This window comes from Neoarius graeffei, chromosome 21 (assembly GCF_027579695.1).
Source record: "Neoarius graeffei isolate fNeoGra1 chromosome 21, fNeoGra1.pri, whole genome shotgun sequence".
Classification (NCBI taxonomy): Eukaryota; Metazoa; Chordata; class Actinopteri; order Siluriformes; family Ariidae; genus Neoarius; species Neoarius graeffei.
The window spans coordinates 42,393,286-42,415,925 of record NC_083589.1 but is presented as its reverse complement, the minus strand read 5'-3'; the positions used below and the strand labels follow the sequence as shown (position 1 = coordinate 42,415,925).

General features: G+C 42.3%; 1 protein-coding gene across 4 annotated transcripts in view; it reads right to left on the bottom strand.

The window, feature by feature from the left end:
• The window catches only part of LOC132869762 (neurotrophin-3-like), a 94,997-nt gene that overhangs the window by 47,729 nt on the left and 24,628 nt on the right, over positions 1-22,640 (bottom strand). Inside the window, exon 2 of one of the 4 annotated variants that reach the window (XM_060903154.1) lies at positions 14,979-15,022. The exons of 2 other annotated variants lie outside the window; for them this stretch is intronic. In XM_060903154.1, coding sequence (XP_060759137.1) covers positions 14,979-14,987 — 9 coding nt within the window. In that variant the 5' untranslated portion in view covers positions 14,988-15,022. Of the gene's footprint in view, positions 1-14,978; positions 15,023-21,535; positions 22,278-22,640 lie in introns of those variants that run through there. One more of the 4 variants, XR_009651005.1, reaches the window with a different exon arrangement.

Genomic DNA, 22,640 nt, shown 5'->3' with positions numbered 1-22,640 from the left:
AGGAGTGTGTTTGGCTAGGCATTTAGGTTTAGGCTTATGCTGTTTCTCTGGTAGATGTCAGTCCTGCGCGTTGTGGTCCATGCACCTGAAGGCGCGCCCTGGGCTGCGTGCGCGTCAAGCGGACTCCAGCATGCGCGCCGTTAACAACGCGCACCTGAACTTAATTAAGAAGCTATATGTGCACCTATTTAAGGACTGTGCTGATGCATGATTAGTGTGAAGTATTACGCTACGTCAGTACGCATTACCGGGCCTTACTACCTGTGTTTCTGATTTCCTGTTTCCTGATTCCTGTGCCTGTTTCTTGTTTCTGTTCTCACTTTGCCTCTGATATCCCGTTTGTGCCTCGCCTGACCCTTTGCATGTTTCACGATTTGGATTTAGCTTGCTGTTTTGGACTGTTTTGCCTGTGTGTCTGTTTTCACTATTGTATATATCTGCACTTTATTATTAAACTTATACTTCTGCACTTGCATCTGCCTACCTTTTACCTGACAGAATACTTTGCCAAACTATGGATGTAGCAGAGTTATACCAGTGTTATACCAGTATGCAATTCCACGCTGCTTCTGGGTTTCTCTGTCTCAGCCCCTCGCCTCATATTTCCGGCTGAGTTCAGACTGGAGTCTCCCAGCACGCTACTATGGAATATATAATCCTAGGGGATTCAGTCTTCAGTGTAACTTGTTCTATAAGGACCTCCAAGAGCCCAAGCCACGAGAACCCATCTGGGTAAGCTTTATCCTCATGTTTATTGCTGGACGAGCATGCAGATGGCTAGATTATCTAATAAGGGTTGAGCACCCATGCCTTCGGAGCTCACAGACTTTCTTAGCCATGCTCCAGGTTATTTATGAAACTTTGGAAAAGGGGGACCACCATGAAATGTTTTGGGAGGGGGCTATCACGGCTAGGGCCGACGCAGCAGTAGCAGAGGAGGCTGTTGCTCTAGAGCACCTCCTAAAGGCCATCAGTCCAGAACCAGTTCCACAGCCTGCATCACAGCCAGCGCCTGAATCCAAGACAGAGCCAGCATCTGCTCCAGTGGCCTTTGCAGAGACAGCAGAGGAGGCTGTCATTCCAGAGCTGGTTTCTCAGCCAGAGACAGCACCTGAACCAATGCCAGAGCCAGCACCAGCATCTGTTCCAGGGCCAGAGCCAATGGCAGCATCAGAGCCAGTGCCAGCATCTGTTCCTGCGCCAGCACCTGTGCCAGCAACAGAACCAGTGTCTGCTCCAGAACCAGTGCCAATGCCAGAGTCAGCACCAGTGTCAGCTCCAGAACCAGTGCCAGAGTCGGAGTCAGAGTCAGCACCAGTGTCTACTCTAGAACCAGTGCCAGCACCAGTGTTGGAGTCAGCTCCAGTGCCAGAGCCAATGTCAGAGTCTGTGCCAGTGTCTACTCTAGAACCCATGCCAGCACCAGTGTCAGAGCCTGTGTCAGTGTCTACTCCAGAGCCAGTGCCTGTGTCAGCTAGAGCATCAGAGCCAATGCCAGAGTTGGTGCCTGCACCAGCTCCAGTGCCTATGCCAGAGTCAAGGCCAGTGCCAGAACTTGAGCCTGTTCCAGAACCTTTGTTAGAGGACGAAGGAGCGACCTCTGCTTCAGCTGGCTATGAAGACATCTGTTGCCCCTTTTCCACCAAAGCAGTTCCAGGGCTGGTTCGGGGCCAGTGCTTAGTTTGGAACCGGGTTTTCTGTTTCCACTGACAAAGAACTGGCTCTGGGGCCAGAAAAACCGGTTCCAGGCTAGCACCAACTCTCTGCTGGGCCAGAGGAAAGAACTGCTTACATCAGTGGGGGGCGGAGTTGTTAAGACCAACAACAATAACAAGACCACGAAAGATCGCCATTTTTAAGCGACGAGAAGCAGCAGCTGTACAAACGCGAAGTCATCCATTATTATTATTGTTGTTGTTGATGCTGCTTCTTCCGCGTTGTTTTTGCTTCGATATTCGCGCCAAGGTTTATGCAAACGTAGCGACATAACTGACGTATACAGCGACATAATGACGTATACAGCGACGTAACTGACGTATACAGCGACGTAATGACGTGGCTTTCTTTAGCACCGCAAGCTATGGAAAAGCAAACTGGTTCTCAGCTGGCTCGCAAGTTGAACGAGTTATGAACCAGCACCAGCACTGGCTCCGAACCAGCCCTGGAACTGATTTGGTGGAAAAGGGGTATGTGTTGTCCCACCGCCACGCAGCTATGAAGACGTCTGTGTTGTCCCGCTGCTGCCTGGCTATGAAGACGCCTTCATCATCCCCACCGCCAGGTCCTAACCAGGACAGAAGCAATGCGCTGACAGAGCTTGAGCCCATGCCTGAGCCCAGCTTCAAGTCCAAGTCAAGTCCACAGTCCAAGTCAAGTCCAGGGTCTGAGTCAAGTCCAGAGCTGGAGTCCTCTACTGAGCCCGAGTACAGCCTGAAGCCCGAGTCAAAGCTTGCTTCCTGCCTTGAGCCCAAGTCATCCCCAGAGCTTGAGTCCAGTCCAAATCCCAAGTTAAGTCCAGAGCTCAAATACACTTCCAGCCCTGTGTACAAGCCAGTTCCAGAGCTCAAGCCTGAATCATCTCCTGAGCTGGAGCCAGAATCCAGCCCAAAACTCAAGTCATCTCCAAAGCTCGAATCCAGCCCGGAGCTCAAGTCCACTGTAAGTCCTGGATCTGAGCCAAGTCCAGGGTCCAAGTCAAGTCCTGAGTCTGAGTGTGCTTCCTGCACAGAGCCCAAGTCATTTCCAGAGCCTGTGTCGAATCCAGAGTTTGAGTCATCTCTGCAGTTCAAGCCCAAGTCCAGTACAAAGCTTGAGCCTGAATCCAGTCCAGAACCCAAGTTATCTCCAGAGATCAAGCCCGAGCCATCTCCAGAGCCCGAAACCAGTGCAAGTCAGGAGTCCAAGTTTTGTCCTGAGCCTGAGCCCCCACCGGAGCCAAGTAGGATGGATTTTTGCTCCTGGAGGGAGTTATTTACGGGGGAGTGGGGTTCTGTCAGTCCTGCACGCTGTGGCATGTGCACCTGAAGGCACGCCCCGGGGTGCGCACGCATCAAGCGAACTCCAGCACGCGCGCCATTAACAACACGCACCTGAACTTAATCAATTAGCTATAATGTGCACCTACAGTGCCTTGCAAAAGTATTCATACCCCTTGAACTTTTTCACATTTTTCCACCTTACAACCACGAACTTAAAAGTTTTTTAATTGAGATTTTATGTGATAGACCAACACAGAGTAGCACATAATTGTGAAGTGAAATGAAAATGATAAATGGTCTTCAAAGTTTTAAACAAATAAAAATCTGAAAAATGTGGTGTGCATTAGTATTCAGCCCCCTGTACTCTGATACCTCTAAATACAATCCAGTGCAATCAATTACCTTCAGAAGTCATCTAATTCATTAATAGAGTCCTACTGTGTGTAATTTACTCTCAGCATAAATACACTTGTTCTGTGAAGGCCTCAGTGGTTTGTTAGAGAACACTGAAGAACAAACAGCATCATGAAGACCAAAGAACTCACCAGACAGGTCAGGGATAAAGTTCTGGAGAAGTTTAAAGCAGGGTTAGGTTATAAAAAAATATCCCAAGCTCTGAACATCTCAAGAAGCACTGTTCAATCCATCATTCAAAAATGGAAAAAGTATGGCACAACTGCAAACCTACCAAGACATGGCCGTCCACCTAAACTGACAGAGCGAGCAAGGAGAGCACTGGTCAGAGAAGCAGCCAAGAGGCCCATGATCACTCTGGAGGAGCTGCAGAAATCCACAGCTCAGGTGGGAGAATCTGTGCACAGGACAACTATAAGTCGTACACTCCACAAATCTGGCCTTTTTGGAAGAGTGGCAAGAAGAAAGCCATTGTTGAAAGACAGGCATAAGAAATGTAGGGGACACAGCAAACATGTGGAAGAAGGTGCTTTGGTCAGATGAGACCAAAGTTGAACTTTTTGGCCTAAACGCAAAGCGCTATGTGTGGCGGAAAACTAACACTGCTTATCACCCTGCACACACCATCCCCACTGTGAAACATGGTGGTGGCCGCATCATGCTATGGGGATGCTTTTCTTCAGCAGGGACAGGGAAGCTGGTCAGAGTTGATGGGAAGATGGATGGAGCTAAATACAGGGCAATCCTGGAAGAAAACCTGTTGGAGGCTGCAAAAGACTTAAGCCTGGGAAGGAGATTCACCTTCCAGCAAGACAATGACCCTAAACATACAGCCAGAGCTACAATGGAATGGTTTAGATCAAAGAATATTCATGTGTTAGAATGGCCCAGTCAAAGTCCAGACCTAAATCCCATTGAGCATCTGTGGCAAGACTTGAAAATTGCTGTTCACAGAAGTTCTCCATCCAATCTGGCTGAGCTTGAGCTATTTTGCAAAGAAGAATGGGCAAAAATTTCAGTGTCTAGATGTGCAAAGCTGGTAGAGACATACCACAAAAGACTTGCAGCTGTAATTGCAGCAAAAGGTGGCTCTGCAAAGTATTGACGCAGGGGGGCTGAATACTAATGCACATCACATTTTTCAGATTTCTGTTTGTTTAAAATTTTGAAGACCATTGATCATTTTCATTTCACTTCACAATTATGTGCTACTCTGTGTTGATCTATCACATAAAATCTCAATAAAAAACTTTTAAGTTCGTGGTTGTAAGGTGGAAAAATGTGAAAAAGTTCAAGGGGTATGAATACTTTTGCAAGGCACTGTATTTAAGGACTGTGCTGATGCATGATCAGTGCGAAGTATTATGCTATATCAGTACGCATTATCGAGCCTTACTACCCATGTTTCTGAGTTCCTGTTTCCTGTGCCTGTTTCTCATTCCGGTTCTCACTTTGCCTCTGATATCACGTTTGTGCCTCGCCCAACCCTTTGCATGTTTCACGATTTGGATTTAGCTTGCTGTTTTGGACTGTTTGTGTCTGTTTTCACTATTGTATATATCTTCACATTATTATTAAACTTATACTTCTGCACTTGCATCTGCCTCCTTTACGTACCTAACAGTAGGTTCATACTGTGTATGTTATACTGTTGTTTTGGATATAGATGAATAGGTCATGTAATGCTTGGGGTTTTTTATCTTTAAAATTGATCAAATAGAGCAAAAAAAAAAAAGACTTTGCAAAATCTACTTCTTCCACCAGTTATCACACTGGCTTGCCCTACCTCGCAAGTATGATGGAACGCCCTCTAAATTTCGCAACTTCCTATGACAGTGTTCACTATATTTCAACAGTCTGGCAATTGCCACTTACTGTGATATGACCAAAATCAACACAATCACCACTCACCAAAACCACCACAGTTCTGCTAACAGGTAGAGCCTTAGAGTGGGCCACAGTGATTTGGGAATCAGTGGGAGGATATATCTTCTTTCTCCCTTGATCTCCCTTTGACCATGCACCAGAGAGAAAGGACTGTGGAGAAAGACTGTTGTGCCTCATGATTCCAGTTCCCAGGTGGTTATGCCTTCTGTTACAATAACTTAGTGACTTTCTGTGGCTGGAACTAAAAAGCATTCTGCACTCTTCTCTGGGATGATGCACAGAGAGAACTGGCTTGTTGAGATGGGAATATGACACTGGATGGACTTATCATTATCTCTATCAAGCTGGATAACCTTCTCTGAAAGATCCCTGTTCAAAGTAAGCTAGGGTAGGACTTCTTCCATTTTCCAAACAGCAAATATTCATGCCTGTGGCAATTCACTACCATCATCACCCTCTGTGTTTCCCAGCTCTACTACACTATAGTGTAGTGTGAAATTTCATATTGGTGGAGATAACTCTACTCGTTGACCTACTACAATCCCCTTTCCAGTTATACTTGATGACATACCCATTGGAGAAAGATCCATGACCCATGTCACAGAAACCTACATCTGTTAATAAGCACCTTATACCGTGAGAACATGTATCTTTTAATGCTCCAATTCTGCACTGATAAAATGGTCCTTGGGCTTAACTGGCTGCAAATACACACTATTGACTATCGGAACACAAATATATAATTTCTTATATATAATTTTGTGAAAAAGGTCTATGTCCATGCACAGATTACAGAGGGCTGAATACCATACTTGTAAAGTGTAAATATTCTGTTTCCACACGGTCCATTAGCTTTAGAGTAGGTCATAGTCTTGAAATTTTTTTAAATTAGAGCTGAGAAATGCCTCTCATTTAATCAGGATAAAGGGAAACTACCTTCTCCACTACTAGGTGGCACTGTAAGTACATAGTAATTGTGTATGGATTGGTCAATGCCCTTTTGTTACTTTAGCCTGTATTCCTATGATTTTCTGCGATATGCTGAACAAACAGGTAATCGTGTAAATAGACATATCCATACACTGTGTTACCTGTATGCTAAAACATTCAGGCTGTTCCCTTTCCCTTTTTTTTTGGCAAAGGAGAACCATCTGAAATGCGAAAAGGAGATATCCTATCACAACATCAAGATCCTCTACCATAACTTTTCTCACGTACCAATTTCTCACATGAACTATCTCATGAATAATACTGGTGGCCTATTTTAGTTCATGATGTTACCTAGTATGTACACTGGTGCTTGAAAGTTTGTGAACCCTTTAGAATTTTCTATATTTCTGCATAAATATGACCTAAAACATCATCAGATTTTCACACAAGTCCTAAAAGTAGATAAAGAGAACCCAGTTAAACAAATGAGACAAAAATATTATACTTGGTCATTTATTTACTGAGGAAAATGATACAATATTACATATCTGTGAGTGGCAAAAGTATGTGAACCTCCAGGATTAGCAGTTAATTTGAAGGTGAAATTAGAGTCAGGTGTTTTCAATCAATGGGATGACAATCAGGTGTGAGTGGGCACCCTGTTTTATTTAAAGAACAGGGATCTATCAAAGTCTGATCTTCACAACACGTTTGTGGAAGTGTATCATGGCACGAACAAAGGAGATTTCTGAGGACCTCAGAAAAAACGTTGTTGATACTCATCAGGCTGGAAAAGGTTACAAAACCATCTCTAAAGAGTTTGGACTCCACCAATCCACAGTCAGACAGATTGTGTACAAATGGAGGAAATTCAAGACCATTGTTACCCTCCCCAAGAGTGGTCGACCAACAAAGATCACTCCAAGAGCAAGGCATGTAATAATCAGCGAGGTCACAAAGGACCCCAGGGTAACTTCTAAGCAACTGAAGGCCTCTCTCACATCGGCTAACGTTAAAGGAGATACGCAGAACCGTGGCCTCACTTTCATTTATAAATGCCTTGATACCTCAAGAATGGCATAGGAATAGTTTTAAGCGTTAACAATAAATCTAATATAGTAATTTTTACGATTAAAATGATTCATATAGGTAATGGTCTGAGTGAATGACCTTGACGTCCGTAACGTCACAGCAGGAAGTCTATCGGTTTCATCGCCATTTCCGCTATACTAAAACACAGAACTGACTGTAACTCCGATCCTCCATTTTGAACTAATTTATCACCATGCCATGTAGATCTGTTGTTGGCCGGTGCAGCAACATGACAGAAGCCGGATTTACGTTGCATTCATGGCCCAAGAATGTTCAAACTGCAAAGATTTGGACACATTTTGTGAGAAGTACACAGGCACATTGGGCAGCTACGAAGTGGTCTCTCCTCTGCTCTGCGCATTTTACTGAAGACTCGTATGAAACCTCTGATCTGTTGAGGAGTGTTGGCTATAAGCCTGTATTGAAAGAGGGTGCAGTACCAACAATTAAATAAAACTACAAGAAAAGGAAAGTATTTATTTATTTTATTTTATTTTATTTAAAAAGTAAAGTAAGTTCAGTTGCACCAGTTCTCCTGGAGTGTGAGACGAGGGTTGTTGGTAAAACCCGGGACGGAACGGGATGTGACATATCGCTCGGGCAGTGACCTCCCCACGGTTGTTGTTAAAACTGGTGACGTCCCGTCCCGTCCTGAGTTTTAGTAATTGCCTGAGCCTAGCAGTAATGACGGAGTACTCAGTATGGAGAAAATGGAGAATGAGTGGACCAGCCGTCTGATTTCTCAGCTGGATATGCTTGTCTCAGCAGCAATATCTCGCCTTTATGTGGAAGAAGCGAATGAACGGAGAACTGAAAGAACAACTGAAAGTCAGATTGTTTCAAAACAACTGGCCACAAGATTGGCCTCCAAGAAGCGAGAACACAGACGGGTAAGCTCCGACTCTCATTTGAATACAAAACAACAAAAACAACACGTTGTTTACCTGAATTTAGATTAATACATGTAACTTGTATTGTGTGTTTAAGTTACCAGTATAAGATTATTTAATTTGCTTCAGAATGTGATTGTCTCAGTTCATCTAATTATTTACTTAGCCTTTTACGTTTTATCAGTGAAAATGCATGCATGTACATGTATGTTGCATAAGTTATAACATCTAGCCTGTTTTAATGAGAGTCAACCCACAATCAATGAAGTCAAATCAGTCTTAGTTGAGCAAGTCGGTAATGGTATTTCTTACTTTCACCATAAATTTGTATTTATATGACTTTGGTCTATAGCTGTAAAAGGCCTCGGCCTTAAAACCGGTTCCTGCTGTGACGTCACGCACTCAGGCCCGGCTGGCTCAGCGGGGCAGCTCGAATGCTAACTTTGCAGTCGATTTTAACTCTCAAAAATATCTATTTTTTTATTCCCATTTATGCAGCATACAAGAGTCAAGGATGGAGATACTATCCACTCAGAAATGTATTTAAAAATAAAGGTTCTGCATATCTCCTTTAATGTTCATGAGTCCACCATCAGGAGAACACTGAACAACAATGGTGTGCATGGCAGGGTTGCAAGGAGAAAGCCACTGCTCTCCAAAAAGAACATTGCTGCTCATCTACAGTTTGCTAAAGATCACATGGACAAGCCAGAAGGCTATTGGAAAAATGTTTTGTGGACGGATGAGACCAAAATAGAACTTTTTGGTTTAAATGAGAAGCATTATGTTTGGAGAAAGGAAAACACTGCATTCCAGCATAAGAACCTTATCTCATCTGTGAAACATGGTGGTGGTAGTATCATGGTTTGGGCCTGTTTTGCTGCATCTGGGCCAGGATGGCTTGCCATCATTGATGGAACAATGAATTCTGAATTATACCAGCGAATTCTAAAGGAAAATGTCAGGACATCTGTCCATGAACCGAATCTCAAGAGAAGGTGGGTCATGCAGCAAGACAATGACCCTAAGCACACAAATCGTTCTACCAAAGAATGGTTAAAGAAGAATAAAGTTAATGTTTTGGAATCGCCAAGTCAAAGTCCTGACCTTAAGCCAATCTAAATGTTGTGGAAGGACCTGAAGTGAGCAGTTCATGTGAGGAAACCTAACAACATCCCAGAGTTGAAGCTGTTCTGTATGGAGGAATGGGCTAAAATTCCTCCAAGCCGGTGTGCAGGACTGATCAACAGTTACCAGAAACGTTTAGTTGCAGTTATTGCTACACAAGGGGGTCACACCAGAAACTGAAAGCAAAGGTTCACATACTTTTGCCACTCACAGATATGTAATATTGGATCATTTTCCTCAATAAATAAATGACCAAGTATAATATTTTTGTCTCATTTGTTTAACTGGGTTCTCTTTATCTACTTTTAGGACTTGTGTGAAAATCTGATGATGTTTTAGGTCATATTTATGCAGAAATATAGAAAATTCTAAAGGGTTCACAAACTTTCAAGCACCACTGCATATATCCTGTGCTAGGTTATTCTTTGTTATTCATACATAAGTCAGAAGTTGTTAATGTATACACTTTCTTATTTCCTGATGCCCTAAGAATGACTGGATCTATTAATCTGTCATTATGAAAGCATTAGTTAAGTATTAATATATTATTAATTTGTGCAATGATCAGCCATAATATTCAAACCGCCTGCCTAATATCGTGTAGGTCTCCCTTGTGCCACCCTTACAGCTCTGACAAATCAAGGCATGGGCTCTACAAGACCTCTGAAGGTGTGCTGTGGTATCTGGCATCAAGACTTTAGCAGCAGATCCTTTAAATCCTGTAAGTTGCAACTACATCCCACAAATGCTCAATCGGATTGAGATCTGACGAATGTGGAGACCAAGTAAACACCATGAACCCTTTGTTATGTTACTTAAACGATTCCTGAACAATTTTTGCAGTGTGGCAGGGAGCATTATCCTGCTGAAAGAGGCCACTTCCATTAGGGACTACTATTGCCATGAAGGGGTGTACTTGGTCTTCAACAGTGTTTATGTAAGTTGTACATAATAGAGTAGTATCCACATGAATGCCAGAGCCCAAGGTTTCCCAGCAGAACATTGCCTCTGTTGGCTTGCCTTCTTCTCATTGTGCATCCTGGTGCTATCTCTTCCCCAGGTAAGCGAAGATCATGCACCCAGCCATCCACATGATGTAAAAGAAAACATGATTCATCAGACCAGGCCAACTCAGGTCCTGAGTCCAGTGTCTGAGCTCAACTAATGATGATGGCAATACGTTAAGACAGGAATGTTAAAGGCAGTCAGTGATTACAGATAATACATCAAAGGGTCATTTGGCATAAATGGGGCCTGACAGATTGCAGAGTAATGAAACCAAATATATTTGGGCCTCCTAGACCTCTGAGAACCTAGTGTGAATATATCTCCTTTCACGAGCACCTCCTATACTGTAAATGATAACTTTACCATATGAAGCTTTGAAATGGGGCATATATCAAAGAAAAGGGAATTTAGAGACCCTACTAGCTATGACTTTTTTTTTTTTGGCATTACATAATTAAGGATTTGTTTTGGAAGGCATTACCCTTCTTTCCAGGAAAACAAAACTATTTTAAGTGTGTTCATCTTGCATACTAAAACATGGTAAATGGTGTAAACCTCCTGGTCTGGGTAATGTGCAGTATGTGCATGCTCAGTGTAGGCTGTTTCACAATGTTTTGTTGAATATAATTTTCTCATCTCATCTCATTATCTCAAGCCGCTTTATCCTTCTACAGGGTCGCAGGCAAGCTGGAGCCTATCCCAGCTGACTACGGGCGAAAGGCGGGGTACACCCTGGACAAGTCGCCAGGTCATCACAGGGCTGACACATAGACACAGACAACCATTCACACTCACACCTACGGTCAATTTAGAGTCACCAGTTAACCTAACCTGCATGTCTTTGGACTGTGGGGGAAACCGGAGCACCCGGAGGAAACCCACGCGGACACAGGGAGAACATGCAAACTCCACACAGAAAGGCCCTCGCCGGCCCCGGGGCTCGAACCCAGGACCTTCTTGCTGTGAGGCGACAGCGCTAACCACTACACCACCGTGCCACCCCTGAATATAATTTTGCCTTCTTTATTGAAAGTCTTTGTTGTGGGACGTTAAATTCCAACCAAAAGGAGGAAATGAAGTAAGAGTTAATTTTAGGTTAAAAGGCAAAATTATATTCTGAAAAGCACTCAGAGAAGTCGACAATATGTGCACATATTATGAACACGTCTAATTCCTTAGCTGTATTCTTCAGGAAACTTGCACAAAACAATTTGTCCTTTTCTTTTATTTCATTTCATTTTTCATTCTTCTTCAATTTTATTTGGTCCACATTTATTCATTCATTGCAAACAGATTTTCATCCACAACAAAACGTGTAAACAGCCTAAGCATGCACATACCGTACTGCACATTACCCAAACTAGGAGGTTTACACCATTTACCATGTTTTAGTAGCTTGTTCTGATACGGATCAGCAAAGATGGACAAGTCAGGTCACAAATATATTTTTGAAGGTTAGTAACACCATTAGGCAAACAGAGGTTATCTGTACAGCAGTTAATACATGGCCTTGCACACAGGGATGCAGGGTTTATATTGTACACTTAACTATTAAATGGTAAAAGTCTAATTTCCCTCCATCCATACTTCAATTTAAAAAAATTTGTTCAAATACATCTGTTCCTGCAGATTTCAAATATATTTTGACAATATGTCTCTTTTTTGTGGCCAAAAATTATGTTTCCACGTAGGCAAAGGGTCATTTGGCATAAATGGGGCCTGTCAGACTGCAGAGTAATAAAACTAAATATATTTGGGCCTCCCAGACCTCTGAGAACCCTGTCTGGATATATATATATATATATATATATATATATATATATATATATATATATATATATATATATATATATATATATATATATCCTTTCAGTAGCACTTTCCATACTGTAATTTATAACTTTGCCATGTGAACATTTGAAATGAGGCATATATATAAGAACAGAACCCTATTAGCTATGACACTTGTTTTGGGTGCTATGTAAATAAGGATTTTTTTTTAAGGTGTTAAATTTCATTCTGGAGCGGTTGAACAGGAAACAAAAGAATTTTAAGTGTGTTCATCTTGCATTCATTGGAAAGTCTTTGTTGCAGGAGGATAAAATACATAGTACTGATAAACCTTGGGTGACACCTCAGATCAAATATCTCATTAGTCTGCGACAGAAAGCCTTTCATAAACATGGCCATATTATTTGGAAGTTTTATCGGAATCTAGTTCAGAGAGCACTATCTCGAGCCAAGAAGAGTTACTACACTGACCGGGTTGCCTCCCTCAAGCATGCCAATCCACGACGTTGGCATCAGGAGGTCATGAACATGGTAAACGTGAGTAAAGGTGGGAGAGAGATAACCATTCCGGGACTGGATACCGAGGTCGATGCATCTGTTGCAGACATCATCAACACAAAATTTGCCGAAGTGTCCAAGGCACTCCCTGCATTGGATCTCTGTCAACTGCCCACCTTCCTACCCGCTGCAAACCAGCTCCCCACTTTGCATATTTGGGATGTTTACCAGCAGCTCCTGGCGGTTAAGACAACCAAGGCACCTGGCCCTGACAACATTCCTCTGAAGCTACTCCGTGAGTTTGCCTGTGAACTTGCTACGCCGTTCTGTCACATACTCAATGCTTCTTTCAATGAGGGAGTTGTACCATACCAGTGGAAACAGGCAGTCATTGTTCCCCTTCCTAAGACGCAGCCTGCAAGTATAGACCAGTTAAGACCTATCTCCTTAACTTCTCAGTTTTCGAAGATAGCCGAGTACTTTGCAGTGGAATGGATTCTACAAGACATCAGCTTTGACAAGAGACAGTATGGCAGTCTTAAGGGACGCTCAACTGTTCATGCTCTGATGAGCTTAGTTGACAGTCTGTGTAGAGGCACTGACGCTCCAGCATCCATCTGCACTTTAGTGGGTACTGACTTTTCAAAAGCCTTTGATAGGGTGCATCACAACACAGTCATCTTAAAACTGCTGAACAAGGGTCTGAGGAGTGAGTTAATCCCATGGATCTGTGACTTCATTTCTGACAGGAAGCAGTGTGTCTGTTACCGTGGTTCACTCTCCAGTTGGGAACATCTGTCTTGTGGTGTTGCTCAAGGAACCTTGCTTGGTCCCATTTTGTTCCGAACCCTTATTGATGACGCGGCAAGTAACACCGCCATTCCGACGTGGAAATACATGGACGACATGAATCTGCTTGAGTCCAGAGCCCTCCACCAGCCCTCCACCCTTCAAGAGGAGTTGGACGAGCTACACTTATGGTCTACGAACAACCACATGCTGCTGAACGGTACCAAATGCCTCACCATGCATGTGACTTTCTGTCGAAACCCTCCTCTACTTCCACCACTTCAGATTTGTGAAGCGCCCTTAGCCGTTGTATCTTGTTTGAAAGTTCTAGGGCTTCACATCCAAAAAGATCTGCGATGGGACAAACAAGTTGATCAAATGCTAAGTTCGCATCGAGGAAGCTTTACTTCCTCAAACGACTAAGGAAGTTCGCCCTGTCTACAGCTGACCTGACGACGATTTATACGGGCTATGTTAGGCCCATTCTTGAGTATGCGGCACCCGCATGGTCATCAGGACTAACCCAATCTCAAGCGGACAAACTGGAAAGAATCCAGAAGCGGGCATGCCGTATCATTTTAGGGAACGCTTACACAGGCTACTCTTGTGCACTGCAAAGCCTTGGTCTTGTGACATTAGCAGAAAGAAGGGAGCAGCTCTGCCTCAAGTTCGCAAGGACATCGCTGAAGTCTGAATACAGAGATTGGCTGCCACCGACCAGGCTTCAGGTCTCAGGCCGTGTCACGAGAAACAGTCAGAAACTGAACTGCCCCAAAACAAGAACAAACCGATACAGCAACTCTCCTATTCCGTACATGTGCAACCTGCTCAATAAGTCTGGGGAATAATTTCCATCAGCAGCAAGCCGCAAATATTTTCCATGTCGTTAACACTTCTCTGTTCTCAGACGATCGAAAAATTAAGTGCAATCGATGTATACATATTTTATTTGTTATGCGGATTTTATGAATGTGTTAATCATTGTGTGTAAGGGGTATAGTGTAAGAATCTTGCTACTTTTAATCACGAATGTTATGAGATGTGCAATATCGTTAGTCGTATAAGTTTTTAACCTTTAAGTCTGTAAATTGAAAGCAATTCAGTGGCGACTTCACTGCGAATTTCAATAAAGACATCTTGAATCTTGGATAAATTCCAACCAAAAAGAGGAGATCAAGTAAAAGAGTTCATTTTAGATTAAAAGGCAAAATTAGTCTGAAAAGGACTCAGAGCAGCATCTCTTTTTTTGTCAGGGTCAATAATGATATCATGTTTGCCTCTTCATCTCATCTCTTCGTATATATATATATATATATATATATATATATATATATATATATATATATATATATATATATATATATATATATATTCTCATGTACAATCAAGTATACTTTAGAAATATACACTGTCAAGTGGATCAAATAATGCAACTTGAGTTTTGTGTAAAAGCTGGGTGGTTTTACATTTCCAATGTACTTCTACTGCTGAATTCATAAAATATATCAGATTAGATTAGAGCATTAGAGATACGCATAGCAAAAGATTTTACTGAAATAAGACTCTTACTTACTTTGATCATCCAAATCAGTAAAGTCAGTCTTGAAGTACTACTGTCTGTGTGGTTCAAAACAAATAAGACGTTTGCAATGCATTTTATGAGAGCACAGACATATAAAACTATATATGCAAGTTTACACTAAAGGACTAACACTATAAAATCCAAAAAGCACTGCAATTAGCAAAGAAAAAAAGTGCACATTCACGTAACAATTAGAGTTGAAGCAGTAAACTTTTTCCAGAGATATATTAAACACAAAGTAAGAATAGATGGAGTTTTACTGAGTTTCAGGCTTGAATTATTCATTGGCTTTGAGTTTCACAGATATTTTACATAACTGAAAGAAAACATTACTAGTTTCATACAGACAACAGCTGTCTTTAATGTGAGGAGCCTAATTTTTACAGTGCACACATTGTGAACTCATTCTTTGGATTTACTCTTTTACAGCATCCACAAAACAAGTTCTCCCATTCTTTCATTTCATCTCATTTTCAATTCTTCCTCAGCTTTATTTGGTTCACTTTTATTTATTCATTGTCGACAGATTTTCATCCACAGCAAAAACAGCCTGTATTGAGCATGCACATTACCCGAACCAAGACCGTTACACCATTTACCATGTTTTAGCAGTTCGTTCTGATATGCACCAGCAAAGATGGACAAGTTACAAAAAATAAAATAAAAATAAAAATTAAAAAATGTCTAAGGTTAGCAAGAGCATCAGGAACACAGAGGCTAGCTGTATAGTAGTGAATGTGACCTTACACACGGGGATGGAGGGTTTATATTGTACACAAGACTATTAAATGGTAAACGGTGTCCATTTTCCTCAATCCACACTTCAATTTAAAAAAAAAATGTTTTGAAATGTATCTGTTCTTGGAAATTTAAAACATATTTTGACAATGTCTTTTTTGTTGGTCAAAATTGCTGTTTAAGTGTAGGTAAAATGATAAAATTAAGAAAAACATGTTTAAAAGAAAAAAGTAATCATATTAGGGGCGGCACGGTGGTGTATTGGTTAGCGCTGTCACCTCACAGCAAGAAGGCCCGGGTTCGAGCCCCGTGGCCGACAAGGGCCTTTCTGTGCAGAGTTTGCATGTTCTCCCCGTGTCCGCGTGGGTTTCCTCCGGGTGCTCCGGTTTCCCCCACAGTCCAAAGACATGCAGGTTAGGTTAACCGGTGACTCTAAATTGACCGTAGGTGTGAATGTGAGGTGGGGTTTACATTAGACCGTATCAGCAGATCATCAGATTAACGTTTTTAAAACGATTAGCGTGCACACAGCAACACCAATACGCGATTTGCGTGCACACAGCAACACCAATACACGGATACGCTCGGCTCCGCAGGCATCCTGCGCTCCAAATCACTCCGCCCTGAACAGCGAGTGCCCTCTGGAGGGTGCGCACTCCGGCCCTGCGCAGCTCACAGAGCGCGCGAGTATAGCGCACGAGCAGTGATTCGGGACTGAGCCGCTGTGTGTGTGTGATCCCAGCGCATATCACTTACCACTTGCAAGTGGAAGGATGGCAAGCCTAAAGACAATCATAACTACACAATGGGCAGTATTTGCATCAGTATTTGCAGTATTTTCATACTTTTATACTCTTTAATGAAAGGTGATACAAGGCGGAAGTCCGCGCCGTTTTTCAGCAGTCGCGTCACATGACCAACGCCAGCGAATCAGGAAGGTGGATGTCACAGTGACGTTGTCCAATGACGACACCAGCTAGAGCTCAGCACAGTGTATCCGCGTATCCGCGTATTCTCAATGTTTACACAGCACCGAACCAGACACGATCTGGATTGAATACGTGGACCCTGGCGGATTCCCATTTCCCGGCGTTTCCAGGCGTTTTAATGTAAACAGACAGTGCATCCGCGAAGAAAACGAGACAGATACGGTCTAATGTAAACTTGGCCTGAGTGTGAATGGTTGTCTGTGTCTATGTGTCAGCCCTGTGATGACCTGGCGACTTGTCCAGGGTGTACCCCGCCTTTCACCCGTAGTCAGCTGGGATAGGCTCCAGCTTGCCTGCGACCCTGTAGAACAGGATAAAGCGGCTAGAGATAATGAGAGGAGATGAGATGAGAAGTAATCATATGGCCTCTGTGGAAATGTACTATATGGGACTCCAGACTAAAGAACAAAAACGTATTTAATATTTGTCATTGTGTCATTAGGTCCACAGCCTTCCTTTGGATGTTTCTTCATTTATGTGCTTTGGAAAGTTTTAAACCATCAAAATGTTACTCATAAACCATATAGATTTATGGTAATGGTACCCTATTTACAAGGCAATTTCTTAAACAATATTTTCTGTCATTTGTCATATAATTTCTCTAAATGATCGAAAGTGTTTTAATGTATTCAGAATACAAAGACTATCAGTATAGTTTGTTTCAAAATTGTTTCCAAATTTGTCTTGATTATTGAAAGTCAGTGACTCACGCGCTCTTCTGTCATCCTGTTGCATAAACAGATTAAATGTTGGCCCCCGAGAAGTACAGATGTGCTCAAATGACAGCCAGATTTACAAATGTGTTAAGAAGGAAGTGTCAAGGAACTGTTCCAGTAAGAGAATGAGGATGAGGAAGGAATTTTTATTTTTGAAGATTCACAATGAGATGTGTTCCTTGACCCAGACAGTTTTTAGGTAAACTCCAGACTGAGACTGTCCTGTATGCTGGAGTGTGCTTGTTTTATTTTTAAGTGATCCCCACTGTTCCTCAAACAAACAAGTGCATACAAATCAAGTAATCATACAGTATATATATAAAAGTAGGGGAGTGTGGCAGCGGGGGCGTGGTCAAGCATCAGTTTGTGAATGGAGGGCGGGGGCAGGGAAGGTGAGTGGCAAAGTGATGTCACCTGTTGTTAACTGATGTTGGGTGTGTCTGTTTTGCAGTCATGACAGAGCAGTGAAAAGGAGGTGGAGAGAGAAGAGGTGGTCATCTCCTGACAAGAGAGTGTGTGCGTATGTGCATAGAGTGAAAGTGACACTGAAAAGCTATATCAAAAATAAAAGAGACTGTGTTCCACCATTTCCCACCTGTCTGTGCTTTAGTATTTCACCCACCTCAGGGAGATATGGCAGGAAGCCATGGCCTAAAGGTTAGAGAGGCAGCTTTAGGACCAAAAGGTTGCTTGTTGGAGTCCTTGGACCAGCAGGAATGGCTGAAGTGCCCTTGGGCAAGGCACCTAACCCCCAATTGCTCCCCAGGCGCTGCAGCACAGCTGCCCACTGCTCTGGGTATGTGTGCTCACATCCCCAGATGGGTTAAATGCAGAAAAAGAATTTTACTGTGCTCTAAGGTGACAAATAAAGGCTTACAATTCCCAAACAACACTCTGTAAATGTTTGGGAACTGAGGAGACCAAGTGCTGCAATTTTGAAATTGAAATGTTGTCCCCTTCTTTCCTGATATACAATTACAGTTGCTCAACAGTTCCAGGTCTCCTCTGTCATATTTTGCATTTCATAATGCACCAAATCTTTTCAATGTGAGACAGGTCTAGTGTGTGTGTGTGTGTGTGTGTGTGTGTGTGTGTGTGTTATTCCACGAAATCGAGTCATACATGAGCTGATAACCAACGAGGCACACTGCGCTGAGTTAGCTATAAGCCATGTCCGACGAGACTGAGTGGAATAACTGTTTCATTCTATCCACATTTACTGGATTTTGAGAAACAGAGCATTTTTATTTTTTGCAAATTCAATAAATTAAAAACTTTTTACAAAACGTCCAACAAAATAATTTCCACTTAGAATGTAAACAAACCGGCAAAATGAAAAACACAATAATAATCTAATCTCATTATCTCTAGCCGCTTTATCCTTCTACAGGGTCGCAGGCAAGCTGGAGCCTATCCCAGCTGACTACGGGCGAAAGGCGGGGTACACCCTGGACAAGTCGCCAGGTCATCACAGGGCTGACACATAGACACAGACAACCATTCACACCCACGGTCAATTTAGAGTCACCAGTTAACCTAACCTGCATGTCTTTGGACTGTGGGGGAAACCGGAGCACCCGGAGGAAACCCACGCGGACACGGGGAGAACATGCAAACTCCACACAGAAAGGCCCTTGCCGGCCCCGGGGCTCGAACCCAGGACCTTCTTGCTGTGAGGCGACAGCGCTAACCACTACACCACCGTGCCGCCCCACAATAATAATAATTCTTGAAAAAAAAAAGATATGTTTTTACCATCAACTACTTTTATTCCATATTTTGTTGCTTTCTTTTATATTTTTGGGGGTTTTTGTTTTCGAATACAGTTTTTATTTCATCCTCGGTTGGTTCAGCAACACGGTCCACCATTTTCTACTGACGGTATATGAGTTGATAGCCCAGTAGTAGAGTACCCAATCAGAGCACATGATTGTTCATATCCAGTGAATGTGGATAGAAAAATAATTTTATATATATATATATATATATATCCATGATAATCCTCCATGTGACTCAAGGAGGGTCCAGGCATGAAAAAGGACATTTATTTTGAAGTCCCATTGGTGCTATGGAAAGAGAACCACAGGGACTTTTATTTTAAAATTCTTTGGCAGCATAGTGAACAATCCATGGGGAGTGAGCCACCATGACGTATTCTTGTGTGACACATCCGGAAACACTTCCAACTTGCACAAGACTTGGCCAAGAGACTTGAAAAGAATTGGCCACTGACAGCAGTAGAGATGAGAAACCATGCTTGTGAAACAGTTTAGAAAGGATGATTCAATCTATATGTAAAATTCCATCCATCCGTCCATTATCTGTAGCTGCTTATCCTGTACAGGGCCACAGGCAAGCTGGAGCCTATCCCAGCTGACGATGGGTGAAAGGCGGGGTACACCCTGGACAAGTCGCCCAGTTATCACAGGGCTGACACATAGAGACAAACAACCATTCACACTCACATCCACACCTATGGACAATTTAGAGCCACCAGTTAACCTAACCTGCATGCCTTTGGACTGTGGGGGAAACCGGAGCACCCGGAGGAAACCCACGCAGACACGGGGAGAACTCCACACAGAAAGGCCCTTGTTGGCCACTGGGCTCGAACCCGGACCTTCTTGCTGTGAGGTGACAGTGCTATAAATGTAAAATTATTGGTCTCATTTATTGGTCTCATTGACTTTGTTCCATTTATTACTTTTTACTGCTCTTTATAGTATTTTTTTAATGTAAAAAAATTTAATTTCATTATTTTTGAAGGCATTTTTGCTCTACAACATTTCTTTTGCACAGTACTGTCCAGGACATATACTGTATATATGTACACCTTCCTCTGCAGGTACGTCAGCTGTCCTCTTGGCTCCCAGTCACCTGATGTAAGGCCAATCATCTTTGCAACCCAGTTTTTTTTTTTATTGTACTTTGAAAATCATACAGCATACATAATTGATTTCTGCTTGAGAGTTTCACCTCAGCTGCAAAGTGGGCATGACAGGCACACTCAACATGCACATTTTTAGTTTATAAAGGCCCATAACAAAGCTTCTTCTATTTCTAATCCAGTCAGGTGTACTTATAGTTTGACAGGTTTAGTTTGTTCATAACCATTAAGAGATTATAGGTTTGCAAAAGCAGGCTGAAAGCCAGGTTGGGAAATATTTGGTTTGATGTACTTTTCTATGGAATCAATTTTGTGCCAAAATGTTCATACAATACTTTTGAAATATCAAACAAAAACGACAAATCAAAATACAAAAAAAGAAAAAAAGTCAATTTTTTTAGACTGGCAAACAAATTATTCATGCAATCGTGCAAAATATCAGTCTATTACTCTTCAGAAACCTTTTATTTTTGTTCCGCGTCTTTCTCAGTTTTGTTTGACGTAATTTATTTTGGTTGCGATTCCAGCTTTCTCGTTTGCGCTCCCTGACTTTTTGCTTGCAGTTTTGGCACAAACTTCACATGTGGGTGGGCTGTCCAGGAATGCATTCCCATTGGGTAACTTGTGTTTGACTGACAGCTACACTCAGCCATTCCCCGGAGGCTGTTGCGGCCATTTCCTACTCAGATTCTGGCGGACTGTTTGACGAGTGACCGATCCATTGACGGTAAATAAGGATCGAGTGGACTTCGGTGGCGACTATAATATTGAATTAATTCAACAAAGTGTAAATTCAGTATCATAGTCACCACTGAAGTCCACTCGATCCTCAATGGATCGGTCACTCGTCAAACAGTCCGCCAAAATCCGAGTAGGGAATGGCTGAGCGTAGCTGTCAGTCAAACACAAGTTACCCAATGGGAATGCATTCCTGGACAGCCCACCCACACGTGAAGTTTGTGCCAAAACTGCAAGCAAAAAGTCAGGGAGCGCAAACAAGAAAGCTGGAATCGCAACCAAAATAAATTACGTCAAACAAAACTCAGAAAGACGCGGAACAAAAATAAAAGGTTTCTGAAGAGTAATAGACTGATATTTTGCACGATTACACGAATAATTTGTTTGCCAGTCTAAAAAAATTGACTTTTCTTTTTTTGTATTTTGATTTGTCGTTTTTGTTTGATATTTCAAAAGTATTGTATGAACATTTTGGCACAAAATTGATTCCATACTTTTCCTACTTGTTATTAATCATTCTCCACATACTGAATGAGACACAGGGAACTGGTTGCATTTACCTGGCGAATCACTGAGTCCATTACTCTAGGCAGTGTACTTGCATGATATCTGTTTACCAAGCCTTAGCAGAGCGGTTCAAGTGCCTGGAATGAGCCTCCTTATCAGTTTAGTGACTATGACCAGGGTTCTTTAAGAAGGCTCAGATACATTCTATCCTGCTTTAAATTAGTCTGGGTGTGAGTGACATGGTTGGCATACATTTTAGAATTGCCAACATAGTATAAGGCTCCATACAACCATAATTTAATAAAGCCAGCATTGAACATCATGGTTAATGTTTCAGTCATAACCTGTCCTGCAATTTACAGTATCTAGCGTTCCTACCAGAAAATGCAATCTGAGTTCCATGCCTTTCACCCCGTGTTTGAACTTTGTCTTGCTGCTTTTACATTTTGCAGATCCCTAAGGTATTCACATCTGCCAACAATGCATCTTTGATGAAAGAACTTGAAATTATGCAACAAATAGCATGCACTAGACAAGGACAGTAGCCCTCATAAGTCACATGTGTCAGGGGTGAATGGCAGCAGGAATAGCTGCAGGAGTGGACTGATCATCAGCGGATCAGAAGAATGTTGTTCTTAAAGCAGCCTGGCAGCTGGACTGGGAGTAGCAGGGGGGAATGTGCCAAACTTCCCAGCTGAATGCTTCGTAGTTCTTCCTAAACACAAGGGAACTGTTGTTAAATAGCTCTTAGGCATACTGTTTAATGACACTGAGAAGTGTTCGAGTAAAACTACAGGGAATCAAAAAATATTTAGTCATGCACAATCGCCGCTTACAAAATGTCTGCAAGAATCGATATGATCTAAGCAAAGTGTACTTACAAATGTTAACTTACGTAACTTGACTTGTGATACTTTATAAATGTGTGTCTGCCTTCCTTTTTATTACACATATACCAAAACTTAAAAGTCAAAGCTTATTCCACATGGATATTAAACGTTGCTGCATGATGCTCCCTGAAATTCTAATTTTTAACCAATGAATGTTAAACAAATTGGGCCTATTTTATGAGATTACA